This window comes from Populus trichocarpa, chromosome 3 (genome assembly GCF_000002775.5).
Source record: "Populus trichocarpa isolate Nisqually-1 chromosome 3, P.trichocarpa_v4.1, whole genome shotgun sequence".
Lineage (NCBI taxonomy): Eukaryota > Viridiplantae > Streptophyta > Magnoliopsida > Malpighiales > Salicaceae > Populus > Populus trichocarpa.
Window position 1 is genome coordinate 17,412,944 of NC_037287.2, and position 20,015 is coordinate 17,432,958.

At 32.9% G+C, this 20,015-nt stretch overlaps 2 protein-coding genes and 1 non-coding gene across 14 annotated transcripts; 1 reads left to right on the forward strand and 2 right to left on the reverse strand.

Annotated features, from left to right (window-relative positions):
* Positions 1-961: 961 nt before the first annotated feature.
* Positions 962-6,949, reverse strand: LOC7496541 (putative pentatricopeptide repeat-containing protein At5g13230, mitochondrial). Of its 10 annotated transcripts, XM_052451770.1 has the most exons (5): positions 4,401-6,949; positions 4,198-4,258; positions 3,286-3,342; positions 1,692-1,758; positions 962-1,183 (listed from the first exon to the last, which is right to left on the reverse strand). In XM_052451770.1, exon 1 carries the CDS (start codon positions 6,874-6,876, stop codon positions 4,414-4,416), a length of 2,463 nt encoding a protein of 820 aa, XP_052307730.1. In that variant the 5' UTR covers positions 6,877-6,949; the 3' UTR covers positions 962-1,183; positions 1,692-1,758; positions 3,286-3,342; positions 4,198-4,258; positions 4,401-4,413. The 10 variants fall into 10 exon arrangements, with proteins under 10 accessions (XP_052307730.1, XP_024452344.2, XP_024452340.2 ...); XM_024596576.2 differs by lacking the exon at positions 1,692-1,758; XM_024596572.2 differs by having other exon boundaries at positions 4,198-6,949.
* Positions 6,950-8,585: 1,636 nt separating this feature from the next.
* Positions 8,586-8,669, forward strand: LOC112327044 (small nucleolar RNA SNORD36). Its single transcript, XR_002981123.1, has one exon. It is a non-coding gene; the product is annotated as a small nucleolar RNA SNORD36 (small nucleolar RNA).
* A 3,807-nt stretch (positions 8,670-12,476) lies between these two features.
* LOC7496542 (protein TIFY 9) lies at positions 12,477-14,704 on the reverse strand. 3 transcript variants are annotated; one of them, XR_002980788.2, is made up of 7 exons: positions 14,466-14,704; positions 14,194-14,383; positions 14,013-14,100; positions 13,792-13,903; positions 13,604-13,661; positions 13,434-13,489; positions 12,477-12,957 (listed from the first exon to the last, which is right to left on the reverse strand). XR_002980788.2 is itself a non-coding variant. In XM_002304617.4 (6 exons), the coding sequence occupies exons 1-6, from the start codon at positions 14,572-14,574 to the stop codon at positions 12,909-12,911; spliced, it is 606 nt and encodes a 201-aa protein (XP_002304653.3). In that variant the 5' UTR covers positions 14,575-14,704; the 3' UTR covers positions 12,477-12,908. The 3 variants fall into 3 exon arrangements, 1 of the variants encoding a protein (XP_002304653.3); XR_002980787.2 differs by having other exon boundaries at positions 13,434-13,493; XM_002304617.4 differs by lacking the exon at positions 13,434-13,489.
* Positions 14,705-20,015: the final 5,311 nt, after the last annotated feature.

Here is a 20,015-nt window from a genome sequence, read left to right on the forward strand (position 1 = left end):
GTTTTTCCCCTTCTTTTTTTTTTTCATGTTCAACATTTCTTTTTCATTTTGGTTCTATCTCAAATTTTAAACCGTAAATATATATTATTTAATATTTTTTTACAATTATATTTAATATTACATTTGCTTTAATTTGAGTGGGATTCACTATTATCCATATTTTTTTCAATTCTTATCAAACATCTATAACTTTTCATCTATTGATATTATTGTTTTACTCTTTTTTAACACTTTAATTTTTATGCTAATTAAGCTTGCCGGAATTAATGTTTACCTGTTATCTATTCAACTGAGAGAAACAGCTTGACCGTGGGAAACTAACTAGGAGCAAGAAACAGCTTGACCGTGGGAAACTAACTAGGAGCAACATGCACGTTACCAAACGTTCCCTCAAGATCACAAACTAAAAGGTAATGTTAGGTCATTTGCAAAAGAAAAGAAAAAAATCGTTTCCCCGAGTGATAATCTTGCTTGTCACTTTGGCCTTGCTAATTCTGAAAGCAAGGTGAGGTCGTTTTCATTAACTGTCCAACAAGGATGGTTTCCTACCTTTATCATTTACCGATGCATCAAGATGTTTAGTCCATGAGAAAGACGCTCTAATACTTGCAAAGTCATGGATATAAATCTGATTTAATCTTTACTCCACTTTCGCACTCACGAGGAGAAAGATGAGAACTAAAAAATTATGGTTAGTAAGACGAAATAGAAACCAAGTCAAATGGCAATTCATGTTAGGATTGACATAATTAGTAGAAACCAGTTGAGAGTGGTAAAACTAGAGCACCAAATCGTTATAGTTGGTTCGTCAATTCTATTCTGACGAGGATATTCACCAACATAGGAGGTCCCCTGATCTGCAAGTCCAACTGCTGCTTTCTTAAAAGTTCCTCAAGCAAAATGAGAGGAGCTAGGAAATTAGTGATGGTAATAAAATAGAAAGGCCAAGTTCATTATAAGCTTAAAAAATCAAAGATCGAGCTTCCTTGACATTTCTGGAATCGATATCCACACATCTAATTTGAGGCTTATATAACAAGCAATGGAAACCTTTACAATTCTCCATATGAAGCACATATTAGAAGCTCAAATGCGTCAAAAGCTTTCTGCATCTGTCTTCATGACGAGTGAACACAGCACAGTGGATACCACTAACTTTAGCAAAGCTTCATGCAGAGTAATACTAGAACAGCAATCAAAAAGAGGGAAACACATCAGGAGTAATAATAGTAGATTCAATTATTTAACAATAGAGGCTAGGGCAAGTTAAAAAAAAGATAATTTTCTCGGATGGCAAGTCCAAGTCCATGATCAACTAAAATACTGTAAGTGGGAATGAGGGAATGTTGAAACATCAGTGTTACCATAGCCCTTTCATCCAGTAAAAATTTGAGATGCAGTGAACTTGCTAGCATGGCAAATTTTCTCTATCCTCTATGGGCTATAACATGATTTTGGAAGATGAGAAGGGATCTCAAGAGTCAAAACATCAATAATTCTAGTGATTTTATTTGAAACATGACTAACAAACCAGAAGTCCTAAGAAGAGCACTGAGGATTCCAACATATCTAGAACTTTTCCAAATTGTGAAATGATGCCTTCTGCCATGTACGAGCGGAAGTATGAACCATACAGATGCAAATTGTGATATAATAGTAATTGTCAGCACAAACATGCTAGAGAGACATACCACGAATATCATCCGCTATCAATGACTACAAACAATGAAGGATCTGAATGAAACATGAGCAAGGTCCCTGTGGACAAAATATTGTTGTGGTCAATGAGCACCATATTCTCAATTTGACCTAAAGACGAACCAAATAGGATTTAAATCTCATTGCCCACAACTTTGAATGTGGGTACCAAAATGATGGATGATGCTAAATTCATGGAATGGCATGCTTGTCAAGAACTATGATTACAAATCCAAACATACGATGAGGACTACACAAAAAGCCAATAGCACATTATCATCAGTGGAATACATTATATTCTAGTCACTCCGTATACTGGTAACAATGATTATGAAATTTTGAGCAGACAAATCACATGGACATTACATACGGGCCCTCCACCATGTGTTATATGCATCGCAATTGGCTGTGGTCTTAACTATTTCCCTCTTTCTTCATCTCTTTCCAATCTACACGTAATTTTTTGCAGTCACCACAAAAAGCAGTGGTTAGACTTTTCTTTTCTAATTATATCGGGTTGCATGCCTTTCTAGTTCTTCGTAATTATTTTATGAATTTCAGTTCTGCTTTTAATTTCACAGATTTATATCTTTCTTCTCTTTTTCCTTCATTTTTCCTCTTTCTCGCTCTCCCCAACTGCAGAAACATCTTCATCACATTCATTGCCATTTCTAACCCTTAAATACTCACATAGAACATGACTGTTTAATTCATAAAAATGCCACCATGCATACAATGCTAGGGCAGGGCATTTTCTTCATTTTTGTTTATTGCACAAAACAAATAATAACTTGGTTCCACCAAGCCTCACCAGGACAACTTCAATGATCGAAAGTAGATGATTTAACAAGCATAAAACATGGACGGGCAATTGTAACATATGCTTGCATGAAAAAACTCTAGCCATTGCTGCCTCAGGAATAATCATTGAAGGCAGTGTTTTGAACCAAATTTGTTGTATTTAAACCAATATGGGAGGCAATTTGATTCCAAAAACTTCATTAAAAACTTATTCTCTCTTTTTTTTTTGTTTCCCCAAAATGGATAAATTTACCCTGATGAAACCCAGAAGATGCATCATATACATTTAACAAGGCATCAGTGTAGCAAGCTTCAATATTAAGAGTCCTCGTGTTCTGATGATCAATAACTCTTTAAAAAGCAACTGAAATAAACACTTCCAAAACCAAAATTCTAAAGTTAAAGCATATTTTGCGAGGATAAAGGCAGTTCACTCTCTTGCCCTTGTGTAAGTTTAAACTGTTAAGAGTAAGTGTATAGTCCCTCAGCGAAGGCAGAGCTTAAAGGCACTTTCATCAACTACAACAGTCATAATAGGACAGCCAACAAGAAAATCCAGAAGGATGCATGAAGCACTTTTCTTAGACACGTGCATCTTTTATACAAACACGTCCTTCTCGAAGGCAATAAATTTCTGCACCGGGTGTGAATAATTGGGGATGCATCACATCAATCACTCAAGATATAGTTCAAAAGAAGCTAGCTATCCCAAACCAAATTAAAAAAAAAAAATACCACTTCAAGAAGATCAATCAATATATAGATAGATTGGTTGTAGATTCATACCTCCTGCACTTCATTTTCTAGGGTGAAAGAATCTATCCATTGTGATCAATGTCAAAGCTGCAAGAACATTTGAGGTCAATTGTGAACATTCCAAATAACAAAATCAGGCTGTAACATCCTCTTCTTTTTCTTTTTTGTTCGGAAAATGATAGAAAAATTAAAGACAACATTTCCATGCAAAAGATAATGCTTGAATCCAGTCAGCCAGCTATGTAATAAAGGAAGTTCTCAATTTATTAGATGTAAGGGCCTTCATATTTTAAATATCATGTTTCCTGAAAACCACCTATCATGACGACCAGGCTGTTCAACTAAACATCGCCTCCTAAGCCTTATTGAGTAGATGATTCTTGATATAATTAGCAGAACCTATTGAAAGCATAAGGGAAAAAAATATTTCCATAAATTTGAGCATCTTGTTGAGCTGCCGCTTCTTTCAAAGACATAAATTAGCACAAAAAAAATTGCCAGCGCCAAAAATTAGCAGTGTCATTGTAATTGATGAAAAAAAAATCAATCCATTGAGTTACACAAGAACCAGTCCCTACGCAAGATTAACTCCTTCCCATGTATTTATACAAGACGCACAATATATCATTTCAGGGATTTAACTGGCATAGAAAAGTGACCCCTTAAATTCTCTAATCAACCTCATCTTCCCAGAATGCGCACACAAAATATTTTTGAGCATATAAACTGGAAGCTTTGGAGAAGTATAAAGGGCAAAAACAGGATCATCCAACAACAGGCAATTACTAAAGACAGGAATGAGGCACCCGAGTTCAACAGATGATTCGCACAGCATTCATCTGAGTTCAGGAAACTTCGGTTTGCAAATTAAATCTTATGACCAACTCCCAAACTAAAATGTATCATAAAAAGTTAGACGGGGTTGTTTCACTATTTTTGTACCTTTTGCAGCTGAGCTGATATATGGCTGACTTGCAACTGCATATTAGGTCAGGGTTTAGCACTGCATGGACATAAATGTTGATGGATTTTATTTCATGACTAAAAAGCAGAAAGCAGAGGCTTCCTTATAATAAACAAACCACCATGATTAGGAACTTTATCATGCAGATGGAAAGTCTAGCTCCCAAAAAATCAAAATCTACCTTTTTACATCAATCACCAGTAATCACCACAAGAGCAAATTCCCTCATGAAAGTGATGGAAACGATTCATATCTCTGATAATGATATCACGCTGCACAATCTTTGATATTAATTTTATTGCAGCATGACAGTCTGCACATATTCGGAGATTCTTTATAATTCGAAGAGGGCTTATGGATGGTGTTCTAATTAGACCATAGGCTAAAGCTAGTCTTTCACTGTGGACCCACAGTCGCTGTTCCTTGTCAACATCCTCCACATCAAGCAAAACAGAACTAAAATCAGGAACATAACCTTCATTCCTGGCTTTCATGTTCAACCACTCCAGCATCCCGTTAATCAATTTTGTGTCGGGATGTGAAGTGTCCCCCACGGAAAAATAATGAACCCTACCCTGGTTCTCAATCCAACTTAGGCCTGGTTCTTTCCTGATTCCTTTCCTTTTCATGCTTGTCCTAATGGAGGCCACATTTCCCCACCTCCTTGCATTAGCGTATATGTTTGACAATAATACATGTGTTGCCTCGTCTTCTGGTTCTATCTCAAGAACACGCTGGGCAGAAATTCTTCCAAGTTCAACATCATTATGGATGACACAAGCACTGAGTAAGGCCCGCCACACCATAACACTAGGCTCAAATGGAATTTCATGAACCAACTTAGCTGCCTTATCAAGATGACCCGATCTCCCTAAAAGCCAGACCATACAAGTGTAGTGCTCTGCACATGGTTCAATGTCATATTCTTCTACCATAGATTTAAAATAAGCTTGTCCTCTATCTAAGAGTCCGGCATTGCTACACGCTGACAGGATACCAACAAAAGTCACCTTGTCTGGTTTACACTCTGTTTCCAGCATCGATTCAAAAGTTTTTAGAGCTTCCCCATATAGTCCATGCACAGAATATCCTGAAATCATAGCGTTCCATGACACTTGATCATGTTCCCTTAGCATGTCAAATACTAAACGTGCATCTTTAATGTTTCCACATTTGGCATACATATCTATCAAAGCATTGCCAACCACGGTGTTCTTGTCATAAATAGTTTTCACTGACAAGGAATGAATCTGACTGCCTGGTTCCAAGGCAGCAATACCAGCACATGCACGAAGCACGCTAGAGTATGTCACTTCCGTTCCCTGAACTTGGCATTCAAGCATATCTTTAAACAAAATCAATGCCTTCTCCCCATTGCCTGCCTGCACATAGCCAACAATCACCGTATTCCAACTCACATCAGTACAGTTTGGTGATTCTGAAAATAGTTGCAATGAGTTCTCCATCCTTCCACATTTAGCATACATATCCATTAGAGCATTTGATACAAAAACATTCATATCTAAACCAACCTTAACTACATGGCAATGGATTTGATTCCCCAATTGCAAATCCACCAAGCTCGCACATGCTTGCAGTAAACTAGCCAGCGTAAACTGATTAGGAAGCACCAAACCTCGCCTCATCCTACAAAACATCTCAATAGCCTCTTCACTCTGCTCACTCTGAGCATACCGAGCAATCATAAAACTCCAAGGAATCACATCATCTTTAGGCATCTCTTCAAACACCTGTAAAGCATCATCAACATCCCCGGATTTGATGTACAAGTCAATCAATTCAACACCAACAAAAAGTTCTTCCAAATAAGATGTTTTGAAAGCACATCCATGCACAGCCTTTCCCACATTAAACACCTCCAGCCCAACACAAGCCTTCAACACACTCGCAAAGGTAAAATTATTCGGCTTAAACCCAACTATCCTCATCCGTGAAAAAAGCTTCAAAGACTCTTCAAAACACTCATTCTCTACATAACAAGCAACCATCCCAGTCCAAGAAACCATATCCTTGTATTCAATCGCGTCAAAAACTTGTCTTGCACACTCAGCGTACCCACAAACAGAGTAGCAATCAATCAAAGCAGTACCCACAAAGGCGTCAGAATCAAAACCAAGCTTGTAAACACAAGCATGGACACTAAACCCCAATTTAGCCCACTCAGCACTGACAAGCAGCTTCAAAACAGTACTAAAAACAAAAGGGTTAAGCTCATGACCCTCTCCTTGTAACCTAGAAAACAACCCAATAGCTTCAGAAAATCTAAGACACTGACTATAACCTTGAATCAAAGTAACAAAAGACACCGTATTTCTGTCAGGCATTTCATCGAACAGCTTAGCTGCATCAGGTAATGAGTCGTATTTTACATAAAAATTTAAAAGAATGTTGTTAGCAAACAAGTCTAGGCAATTACCCTTCTTTATAATCTCACAATGGAGATATTTTCCGGTGGCGCAGTCACCGTTTCGGATACAACTTTGGAGTAAAGAACCATAAATGTAAGTGTTGAATTCTGGTGAAGAATGAGAAGTGCGTTGGGCTAAGAACGAACGTTGAGTGATGATGCATAATGCGGTGTTGGATTTACAGTGATTAGGATGTTGTAGTAATTTAGAGCGAAGCAATCTGATCATGCGCTTTTGATTTTGGTTAACAGAAATTTGAAAGAGATAAACGGAAGAACATAATGAGTGAAGGCTATCGACGGCTACAGTAGAGGGGGGTGAACCCGGAATAGAGATTGAGACTGAGGCATAAGGGCCGGCCCGTGCAGACCCAGCCCGTAGTTTTGGCGTACCATTGGGCAAAGCATGCATTTGATCTGTGCAGTTCTGGCCCAGACCCTTCACCCGGGCCTGTACACTCTGAACATGTTTAACAGGCCATGATAATCCATTACACTGCCCCCTTTTATTTTTAAATTTTAGCTGTTTTATCAACAAAAAAAAAAAAAAATTATTTTCTCAAATAAAATAGAAGAAAAAATAAAATTTATAAACTCGTTAATTATTCTCAAATCATATGTGTTTTTGACGCATGAATGATAAACTCTTTGTTTGATGAACTGTGAGCTAATAAAAAATAAATAAACAAATGCATCATATACATACAGACATACAATATGTATGTGAATATGCACGCGCGTGTCATGTCACGCTCAGAATCTGAGACATGATTTATATCAGTATACAGCCCAACAAAGTTTTTTTATGAGCAAATCTATATAATTTACTGACACAAAACTCATTACAAATCATGTTGTTGTAGTATACTCATCATGCAAGAGCTTTTTTCTTTTTTTCCAATGGTTGCTTCTAATTAGGGACCATTTTGCATTAAAGAAAAGTTAGTAAAGGAGGTAAGGGATATGCATGATTGGATCCTATTGAGAAAAATAAAACTTCAAGAGCTTGATTGAAAAAACTATACAATTCACGCGCTAGAAATATATTGTTACAAGCAGTCACCTTCCGGATAGCATCTCACCAAATCATGAATCAATCACGGATAACTTAAGAGGCAATTGACGGACATCCTATTCCCATTTTGGGATTTATATCAGGCTTACATAGTCGATAACTTTAGGACCTATAAGATTGGTCAAGATGCGCACAAACTATTCCGAACATTTACGTTAATAAAAAAAAATTTATAGTTTGGTTCAAAAATTGTAATTATCTTCCAGAATATAAATCTTCCAAATTATTAATAATCAAAGAGCTTTTATAATATTTATATTAAAGCTTCGTCATCAAATTAATAATAATTAATTTGCTATTAAACTAAAATTATAACCTTGTCTTAAGCTAAATCTTTTGTAGTTGTATTTTTTTTTAATATATATATATGAGAGTTTTATGTTTAATTTATTAGATTTGAAATTTGTGTTAACTAGGGATATATAATATAATTCTTTCAATTATAACCGGTAATAATAATATAAAAGAGTTTATTTTTATAATTATCCTTTCATTAGATGATTTAATGAAACTTATTTGATAAAAGTTGGAGTTTATGTATTCAGACGATAAAACGTGGCAAATTGGAGTACCTTAGAAGCTGCAAGTGCTTCTTCTATAGACAGCGCGCGTTCAAGTTGTAAGAAGAAACGGCGTCGGTTTTACGTTTGTTTCGGTGATTAGGGTTTCCGGATCCTCTCTGCTCTATATAAAGCACCTTATAGCCGCTGAGGTCTCAATTCGGTAGACTAATTTAGCGAGATTCGAGATTTTTTATCTGATTTCGTATCTGTTTTGTACGCTCGCTCTACTCTTTGTATAACTTAACTGCCTCTTTCTCTTGTTTGTGGTTTTGACTCTATATGGGAAGATGCGGAGGTTCTGAGCAGATGATGAGGATTTTAATATTTTGATTGCTGATTAATCCATGAAGCTTCAAAATTCGAGCTTTTTAAAACTGATGCTCATCTCTCCATTCCCGTTTTGCTTTTTCAGTTTGAGTTTGCTTTTTCCCGTTGCTTTTCATGCCTCGACAACCTAGTTTTGCTTGGATTTAACCCCATTTTTTCATTATTTTTTCTGTCATTTATTTCGTTAGTTAAGCTGAGGTTTGTTTTTATTCGTTTAATTTTAACTCGTATGTCTTGATTAGTTTAAGTGTAAACAATGGGAGACTTGATTCTCCAGACTCCATGCTCCTGAGAAGTAAAACCTTAATCTGCTTTATTTGTCGTTGTAGATCTCGCTCTCTATTCAGGTGTATAGATAAATTGATCCAAAACCTTGTTATCTGTGCTTAACTTGGATCTTTTCCTTTTTTACTTTGATTTGAAGTATTAATCATAATTACTTGCCACGGCGTTCTTGGATCAACCCGGGATCTGGATGATCCGGGTTTTAGTTGGGTATCCTTTATTCAAAAGAATAAAATCCGGATCAGCAATTGGCCTGAAAAAAACTGTTTCACCTGTGTCAACCTGGGTGTCCAGCAAAACTATTTTATATTTTTTAGTTAGTTTTTAACCTGTTTAAAATTTATTATATTTATTTTTTCAAATATTGAATTTTAAATTTTTAGTATATAAATTTTATAATAAAAAAACATGTTTTTTTTTTTAATGTAGGATAAAAATATTTTTGGTTTAAATATTTTAATTAAAAATAATAAAATTATATTTTTTTAATATAAAATAAAAAATATTTTAAAATAATTTTTAAAATTTTATTATTTTTATTAAAGATAGCTTATCAATCCGTGTAACTCGGGACGTAATTCCGCCAAATCAATTCTCAACTTGGGTTTAATAATTATTGTATTAAATATATCATTGGCCATTCTGCGGATCCAATCAGTTTTTTAATATGTTTTGAAAATATTGATATTGTGTTTGTTTTAATATTTAAATATTGATTTGTCATAGCAAATTAGATTAAAATTATAAAGATTATTTTTTTATAAATTGATAAAAAAAATTATTTGAATTTAATCAACTAAACTCGATTGATAATCTACTCTCGTTGTTATAAAATCAGTAAAATAAATTATAAAATGTATAAATTAACCCTTTATGTTTTTGTTCATATTTGGGTAACAATTAATTAATTAATTAATTTTCTAAACGAAAAAGTGAAGGCCCTCGCATATTAACTTCGGTGGCTCGTTGTTAACTTGTAATGTCCATGGATCATAGTTATCAAATATGATCCGGTTAATCCAGTTAAGAGATTGAGTTTTGAGTGATCCAGTTAATCCAGTTAAGAGATTGGGTTTTGAGTTATGGTGATTTGAGTTAAATTGAAAAAATTAAAAAAAAATATTTAAAACTTTAATTTTTTATAAAAAAAATTAAAAAACAATTAATGTAAATATAGATTATATATCATGTAAAAGATAAAATTTTAAAAAATATTTCAAAAAGTTTTTTTATCTCATAAAAGATAATTTTTTATTTTTTTTAAGTTAAAATATTTAAACTAAAAATTATTTTTATCAAAAAAATAATTTTTTTATGAACATAAAGTATATATATTAAAGGATTCAAATCTCATATTAAAAAAAATAAAATATTTTTCTTATATTTATATAAGAAACTTTGAAACAGGTTTTTAATCAATCAAAAAATATATAAAAAAAAACTCCAATTAGAAGAAAAGCACAAAAAACACTTTTGAAAAAAAACGGGTCTTTACTCAGTTTTGCCTGATCATCTGGATTCCGGGTTGACCTGACAGGTCGACTGATTTTTCTAGACCAATTACAAGCCTGAATTTTTAATAAAACAAACATGATCAAAGCCTGGAATTCCGAGTTGACCTACCAGACCAGTTCAATCTTATAAGTATGCCATGAACACTGAAATTGGGCTTTTCAGTAATTTCAATTCTTTTATAATCATGCTTAATGAGCCATGGACATTAAACGAAACTTTATTTTCTGACCCGAAATTGCAGAGTTTTGTTTTTACATTTCATGATAATATATAACTTATTATGAAAATAATCCATGGATCATCCCACCATCTCATCTTTATGTGAAATGAAGCAATAATAATTTGGTTAACTTTGTATTTCTTCTTGTACTTTCTTTTGTTTTTAATGTATTTAAAAAGTCTTTGAACTGTTTGGTGTGTTCATATCATCCCGGCATGTTACATGATTGTCATCCTTCGGTTGGCATCACTAACGCTGTGGAGTATGGAATATTTTATTAATGTGCATTTTGGTCCTTATAATTTAAGAAATATGAATATTTTAAATTTGTCCGTGTTTTCCTTTTCTTACAAATAAGTTCTTAATTCAATTTTCTTATCCTTGCATTTTACACACAAAAAAATTTTGATTTACCTACTTGTTTAACATATGTTAATAGAAATGCAAGCATCACTGGCACAAAAACACGACATGGTCATTCTTTCACTCTCTAGCACGCACAAGCCCTACTCACAGGCACATTCTTGGTGCATATTATCTACAACTCTAAAAAACATTATGAGCAAGATAAAAGAAATGAGACTAAACTGTAAAACACAGACAACAATAAATTTGATCCAATTTTTTTATAAATATTTATTTTGATTTATAAATTCATTTTATTTGTTTTTTTGGATAGAGAGATGCTCATTGAAAAACTGGGGTAGGAAGAACTGAAAAATCTGAATCGAATCCGACCAAGACCCAACAACTCTACTTGGAAAATAGTATGTTTCGCCAGAAGGACTTGATAAGAATATTCTCCAGGATTGGTTACCTATCACAGTGAACAGTTGCAGACAACATTGATCACGTTTGGATATGTTGACACTCAAACCACTTGCTTTTGCCAGGCAGCCCACCGGAAACGGTGTGTGTTTCTCAATTATTGCGTTCCATTCTTTTATTCATAAAATGCTGGCTGTTCATAAGCTGTAGAATGCCAGGCAGTAATATTAAGCGTTTGGCTCTGCTGTTCAACTTGTTTTTCAGCGATTTTCAAAATTTTTTTTTTTTTTTTTTGCTAAAATTGAGTGCGGTTTGTACCTTTTGGATCGTTTTGATGTGCTGATATCAAAAATGATTTTTAAAAAATAAAAAAACATCATTGGCATGTATTTCGGCACGAAAAGCTATTTGAAAAGCAACCACTACCACACTCCCAAACACCCGGCCGGGAGGGGTGCACATTTAACATACATGATGTTTAGGTTTTCCGTAGTTCCCTTTATCTTGCACGGTCCACGAAAAGACTTGATGATGACCACCGCATCACCGTCTGAATTCTGACCATCTTGCCCGGCAAGCCAAAACAGAAGGCCAAAAGTTTTCCTCTAGCAATGAACTGGCTCATTCAAGAGTGCCATCCATGCCCTTGAAGTGAGTGTTTGGATTTATGGATAGAAAACCTTTTTTTTTAAGATTGATTTTTAATAATTAATAATTTTTTATTGTTTTTAGATTATATATCAAAAATAGATTTTAAAAATAAAAAATATATATTATTTTAATACATTACAAAAATATTTTAAAATATAATTTCTATCATCCATTAGCACCAGTCGACAAAAAAATATATTTATTGCAGTTGTTGTAGACTAATAGGCAACTGCATTTCAGTATCGTTAACAAACGTTTGTGTTTAAATAATAATTATGAAACATAGTTGTTATTAAATTCATCTTTCTTCAACATTTTCGCGAAAATAAATCTCTTAATTAGAGTCAGCATCAGATGATCAAGGATCCATATAATAGTATAAAAAATATTTATAAAATAAATGAACAAAAGCAGACAAAAAGAACTAAACAACCCAACAACGATAAATATATAAAAATAAAAATAAAAAAACATTCCAGAAAGAGTTAGTAGGATACATGTGATCTCAATCTTCTGACATAATAAAAATATAGCCCCAAATAGACACGGAGACCATAGGAAACTACGCCGAAGTTGAGATGACGAGTACTTTAGGTAATAGCCAAATGAAAATTACTAAGACGTGACTCTGGAACACAACCATGGACCCTACTAAGCTCATATATAATATAATTTTTATTTATCTAAAGATTAGTCCTTCTATCGTATCGCTATCAGTCAAAAGAGGGAAATGCAGTTTAGACGCCGACCGGCTAGAAAAAAAGATGGAAAAAATATTCCGACATATGTTTTTTTTTCCTTTTCTTGTTGTTTAGACCATCTTTCTCATCTTTCCGGTTCTTCATGGTCTTCCTGCCTCAAAAACGCGTCTTAGGTGTGCAAGCATACGGGGTAGCCGAAGTCAACCTGCAAAACCATCAAAAACGCGTTCTGTTTATTAAAAAGCTTTCCGGAGAAAAACACAAACACGGAGATCTTACCGATGTCTAAAACAATGTCGGCATCTTTTTATTTATTATTATTATTATTATTTAATAAAGGAAATTCAATCAATTGGTGGCACCTTCCCGTGTAATTATGATTTTTAATAGGAATATTTTTGAATGTTTAAATAATATAACGATTCATGAATCGAAGTAATTGGGCGATCTAGCTATGATAACATGTTTCGAATTACAATATCTGTTAAAATGGTTAATACACTACAAAATACATATTTATATTGTTAATAACACCTAACTAATCACAATTTGATTAAGCATAAGATTGCTAATTTTTTTAAAATACATTAAAAATCCCAGATAACCAAGTCTTTTACAGAAGAAAATAAGAGATTAAAATCAGCCTAAAATCTAAACAAATTAAAGCTAGATTCTACTTACCAAAACAAAATGAATTGATAGATACGAAATATGTGCCATCCGAAGCATTCATTCATCTATCTAAAAATAAAATTAAAATCAATCTAAGCTATGTGCAAAAAAAATAAAAAACCACCTTATTGTTCAGTATGAAGTCGGGAAAAAAAAAGAGGGAGAAAGGAGAATATTACCTCTCTTTTCTTTTCTCCAAAAACCTCTGCAGTGATTTCCTTCTAGCTATTGGCAGATCTGCTCAACAAACCAGCAGCAAATGCTTCCGTTGTCAGTATATAACCATTGGCATATGAAAAGGTTGAAAAACATTCCCACACAAATTTGTACGGGCAGCAGCAAAAAAATAATGATAACAAGCACAAACCTCCATCAAGACTCTCAAGAAGCTTTTGTTGGTGATCTGTTCTTGGATCGGCTACTGATTCAACAACGGTCTTGGAGAATCCCTTCTCAGCAAGCTTCAAAATGTTCTCCGCCTGTATAATTTTTTTTTGAAAAAAAATTAATAATCTAACAAAGGAAATAAACAAGAAACAACTGATAGGCATTTATTAGTGCAAACAAAATTCATAATATTTTACATACCTTGTCTCGAGGGACATCGAAAACAGCGACGGTTCCGTTGTAGAAAATAGTCAAGGGGGCGGTTTCGGGAGGATTCTCCAAATTGAGCCTAGAACACGAGTAATATTAAGTATTAAACGCTAAAACATTACCCCAAAAGAAAAACGCTCATTAGGAGAACTGTCAGTTGAGAGCTGAGTACCTTGGGAGAGGGAAATAGACAGGCAAAGCAGGAAATGGAGGCAGATCTTGTTTAGGAGTAGATGGCACAGAGAATGCCTTGTTTGACAACTGATTGCCGTTAGCTGGAGTAGCTTTGTTGGAAGCAGAACCAGAGGCAATCACAGATTTTAGAAGCTCAGGATTTATTTTCGAAATGGCACTCTGAATATCTACAAAACCCAACGAGAAAATTGTAAGAAGAATGAATTACAATAGTAAAAGAAGGATGGAATAGAAAAATCAAAAACAGACCTCGAAAGCTTCTTTGGCGATTAAAACACTTGGGTTTGGAAGAGGAGGAGCGGTTCTCTTTGCTCATGCCAAAGAAATCAAGTTCAACGGTTCCTCTCGACATTTTCATTTGCTTTCCTTAATTTTTCGCTGACTGTTCAGAAAACAAGTGGTATCTGCTGCCCAACGGAGACGATGGGTCTTGGTATTTAAACTGGGAAATGTTGAGACAACTTTCTTAATTCTAAAATGCACGAGATTTGACAGAGAGAAGTAGTTTAGACAATTCTAGGGAAATGGGAAGTGGGGCCTGGAGTCTCATTAAAAATTGGCACACCTCTTCCACGAGGTTTCCGTGCCAGCAACAAAGGGAACCGCTCCCACCTAGGCTGGTAGCACAAGGAAGTCGGATGTCCCGCTTGACTCCTGTTACTTAATTCAGTTGATTTCTGATTTCGTGAGTTTATATATATATATATATAGTACTGGACCGCTTTCTCAAATAGGGGCAAAGCCTACTTTTGTTATGTTTTTTTTTTTCTTGTCAGTGGAAGTTTCATCATTGTAGCTTAAGAATGTATTTAAAATTTCATTCATTTTATATTGTTTTTTAAAAATTATTTGGATATATTTTTAAAAAAAGTAGTACTTTTCTACGATATTATAAAAAGTTGAGGTGAGAAGTCCAATTTTATCAAACTATCCTAATATATATATATATATTGAACAGTGCTAGGGTGCTCCTATTTTCTTCTCATGCAATTTGCATCTCAACACATGCAGGTCCTTTTCTTTTTTCTTGTACTGTTTTGATTTTTCCTTTGTCTACTTACATTAATGTGTGTTAAATTGGTTAGGATGTTCCTTTAAATATTTTTCAGTGACTTGTTTTTTGAAAAATAAATATTAAATATCTCAAGATTTGTTCGTGATTCCACTTTTTTTTATTAAATTTAAAAATTACACTTTAAATAGTGTGTCAACATCTATTTTAACATTTTATGGAAAAAAACTAAAATTCTCGGTTGCTCTTGTTTTCCTCTCTCTCTCTCTCTCTCCCCTCGAATCGATTTCCCAGCTAACAAGTGGTTGGGGTCGTCGTTACGTTGTGGTGACAAGTGTATGGAAGGGCCGAGAATGGGAAAACAACCATCGTTATGGCTCTCACTGCTGAGTTTAAACGTTTATAATCAAAAGGCAATTTCATCATTATACTACGATTATAATAAATAATCTTTTGTATCTATATATGCAGTAATAATTAAATTGTAATTTTATTTGATTTCCCATGTTTTTTTCCTTCAAAATGAAGGATGTTTTTGCTATTCTGTTTTATAAAGATATTGTTTAAAACAAGATCAAATCATGTATTTTTTTATTATTAATATGGGTGTTCGGATCAGCTTTCGCGTATCTCTACTAATTAATCATCGGAATCTTTCAACTTATGTATATAAATATATCTTTACTGTTTTTTTTAAATAATATAATCTTATTTTCTTATTACTTTGTCAAACTATTTTTTTACAAATAAATAATTATAAATAAAATTAAGCCGATTGCTTTTCCAGTATCATTTACTTCACTGTTGATAAAAACCCGTGAATCATCGTAAGTAATACAAGGATGTCCGTAAAAAGAAAACAATTTTTAATATTTTTACGAAATAGTCGACTATTATCTCAAGTCATGACAGTATTTATTCCGAGACATTTACAAAATATGATGTTGTCTCGTTCGAAAAGATCTTACATGAAAACATACATATATATATATATATATATATATATATATAAATTTCTTTAATTGTTTGGTACAATAATGAAAATATCTCCCTATTCCAAAAACGTACAGTAATTTGTTTGGCTCTACTTCCCTTCCCTCTCACCTCCACTAAAAAGAAAAGAAAAAACAAGAAAACAAGAAAATCTCCACTCGTACTCTCAAATTATATTTTATATAGCATAAACTCACTTCACTTCTCCAGTACAACCCATAGAGCTTATTAATTTGAGAATATAATAATAATAATTACTTTTTAAAATATTTTTTATTTAAAAATGTATTGCAATAGATTTTTTATTTTTTAAAAAATTATTTTTAATATTAAAATATTAAAATGAATCAAAAAATTAATTTTAAAAAATTAATTCAAATTTTATTAAAATTCTGGTGCAAATACAGCTTATAACAGGCTGGTAGTAAAAAATGGCAGACGGCATTTAATACAAAACAAAGGGGATTATTCATTATCCAACCGAAAGTATAGAAAACCGAACAATAAAAAAAAATCGAAACGAGGAAAAACATTCTCTGTGGACTAAATTAGAATTGAAATATCCCTGATAAGACTGGAAAGTGGAAAGTGGAATAAAAAAAAGTTGGTGAGATTTCTATTTTAAATAACTGTGCCATATTTTTCATTCCGTTTAAAAAGTCCTAAGTGTCCTCGTAAGTCAATAATGCACATCATGCTCCTTCTCTCAACACATTGGACAAGTAGTCTCAAATAATAGAGTATACATTATTTAACTTCCAACACAGTTGAATCTTGACGATCTAGAGAACTAAATATGATCCATGCGCGATGACCAAATCAACGGGCTAGACTGATAAGAAAAATGGGGCTCAAGAAACATGGAGCTCGGTGGTTTAGACGTTAGTCAGCAGATGGGGCAGCTGTGAGCACAACATCAAGTAACGTGAACGCAAAAAAGCACGGGCTCAAGGAGCATGTGACCGAAATCCTTCGAGATACTGTGACCATGTGTTCAAATCTACAGGTCTTCATCTAGTTACTGTTGCCTCTAAAATATCCCAAGCGTGACGGAAAAGTCAGTCCCCCTGTGCAAGCAATTCAACAAAATAGCACTTAGGTAATAATTAACACAGTGCCTGATCGAGCGGCGCGTGACATAGATTGGTGGCAGAGACTCGATAATTGACTCAAAAAAAAGGTTTGATTTTGTAGAAAACCAAGTATGCAACGCCATTTGGTATCTTAGCATATAAACAACGTGATGCTAAACTCGTCGTGAAGGAAGGGGTCAAGGTCGTGATTTAATCGGCAGGGAGGGCCCTCGATAATACCTTACCCTTCAGCACACGCAACCAGCTGTAGTGCCGAATCTGCCGATGTACAGTAGATGTCTCTTCTTACCAAGCACGCAATTTGCACTGGAAACTCCACGAAAAGCCGCGGCAGCAGCAGCGCGGCTCAGCTATTTGCGCAATTTTAACGTGCTTTTAATGCCCGTGAAAGGCGTGGATGGGAGCTATTTCCATGTCGTCTACGTGTTTCGTTTATTTATTTACACGTCCTTGTTTGGGGCTACATGTCATTTCTATTTTATATTTATATAATAAGTTCAGGCAGCAATTGCGAGTCTTGTGACCACCGTATATAAATGTTTTGAAGGTGTTACCTGGAGGAAATTTATTATTCCTCACAAGATGGCACGCGTAAGGGTCTTGCTCGATTTTTCGAGAGGGAAGCATGACTCTTGCTCAAGCAATTACTTTTCCCGACTTGCTTTATGGAACAAGTCAAACATGAAAACGGAATATTCTTTGCGGCATGTTTGGAATTCAATAACAAATTTAATTGATAGTTTATTATGATTTTTATATTTAAAATAAATATTAAATTACATAATTATATTATTTAAAATAATTATAAAATTAAATTGAATTAAAAATTTTAATGATTTTATTATTAATTCAGAGTTGCATGATACATCTTCTTAGTGAATAAATTATTTATAAAAATTAAATTATTTTTATAATAATATTTTTAGTGCTAATTTTAAAAAGGAATTGATTTACAAATTAGAGGGTCTCTCCTCTTATTTAATTTTGTCTATTTTTGTACTATCTAAATTCTATTTAAAATTTAAATAAATATCCTCAAAAAAATTATAAACACAAAAATTGATTTATTCCTTTAAATTGAATTCAATTCTAAAAATTATAAACATGCTTTTAGCAAAGCATTATTTAAAAATCCCCGTGGTCCCGGCACTAGCATGTTTAATTAGAATCCTTTATGAACATAATTGTTGATTTATATACCAATAATTTGGTTTGTGTGAGCCCTTCATTTGTAACGATGTTAAGAATGTGTAATGATTGTGCAAAAAGTAGTTCTAAAAGCGGACAGGCAAGTTGCTTAGTAAAAAAGGATGTGTTATTTTAGGCATCATAGATCATGTTTAAACTGTTGGGAAATTATTTAATTATTATAATTTAAGTAAATTATTACTGAATGGGAAATTAATTTTTAAAAAACACTTATTTAATTATAAATACCTTCATTTATTTAAATTTAAACATATATATATATTATTGTATAAAACATGCTAAAACTTAAAATTAATATTAATTACAAGTTTGATTATATATTTAGCATGCATATTGAAATTCTATTATTATTTTTGTGTTGAAAACATGTTTGTCATCAGTTATAATTTTACGTGCTTATAGTTTTAAATATTTATAAACTCTAAATTTTTGTTGAATATTTTTTATTTAGCATGTTTTTATGATGATAAACAAAATATCTTTAGTCACTAGTGTAATATATTTTCAACTTTGGATTACATAAACTTTACCTTGTTATCTATTTAAGAGCAGTAATTCCATGTAATCTACATGAGAATTGGATTTCTATCTTGTTTGATTGAAGTTAAACTGAACTAGTACAGGTAAAAGGTTCATCTGACCCATGCTCGATGAGTAATTTTTACTAATTTTTATTGCTATATATTATTATAAACTTTATAAAAGAAGCCTCGTTGTTTAAACCTTCACTTGTTAGCTAAGATTTATTTAATAAATACTAAAAAAATCCTTTCTTTAGTTTTCTAATAATAATAACATTATTATTATTATTATTGCCACACGTGTACAGTGTTATAGTGATTATTTTCCTAGACTGGGATTGTTGAGAATGATGTGAGTGGAAAAGATAAATTATTTTTGTTCTTTATTATTAAAAAAAAAAGTCGCCACCTAGTATTTTAGAAATTAGAAACTCTAACTACTCTTAGAGTCTGGGTAAGGGGATTGACTGTGTAAAAATATGATATTAGCATCTATATTATACCTTACATGAGTTGCATTGTTTATTTGTCCGATATAAACTAAGAAAATGTTGTGTTTTTTAATTGTTGGTCTGTCTAAAATTGAAGAAAAGTCTTTTTCAATAAGGAGGTCCTTGTCTTATCGGGTTAAAAACCTAACCGTTCTAATGTCAACATAAAAAATAAAATAAATTATCTTTTTATTTAATATTAGAAATATGTCTTACGTATAAGTTCATAATCTCGTATATTAAAAGAAATATTTTTTTTTATTTTAATATCATGAATACATCTTACATATAGATTCATAGTCTGACATATTAAAAGAAACAAAATAAAAAATAGTATTTTTTAAATAGAGGTTAAAATCCTTTGAAATTTTACAAACTTGTTGTAAAATTCATGCAATATTTTTTAAAAAACATGTCAAAGTATTTTAGATTTTAAAAAAATGCTTAAATAACTTTCGGATTTTTAGCCACACGCAAGA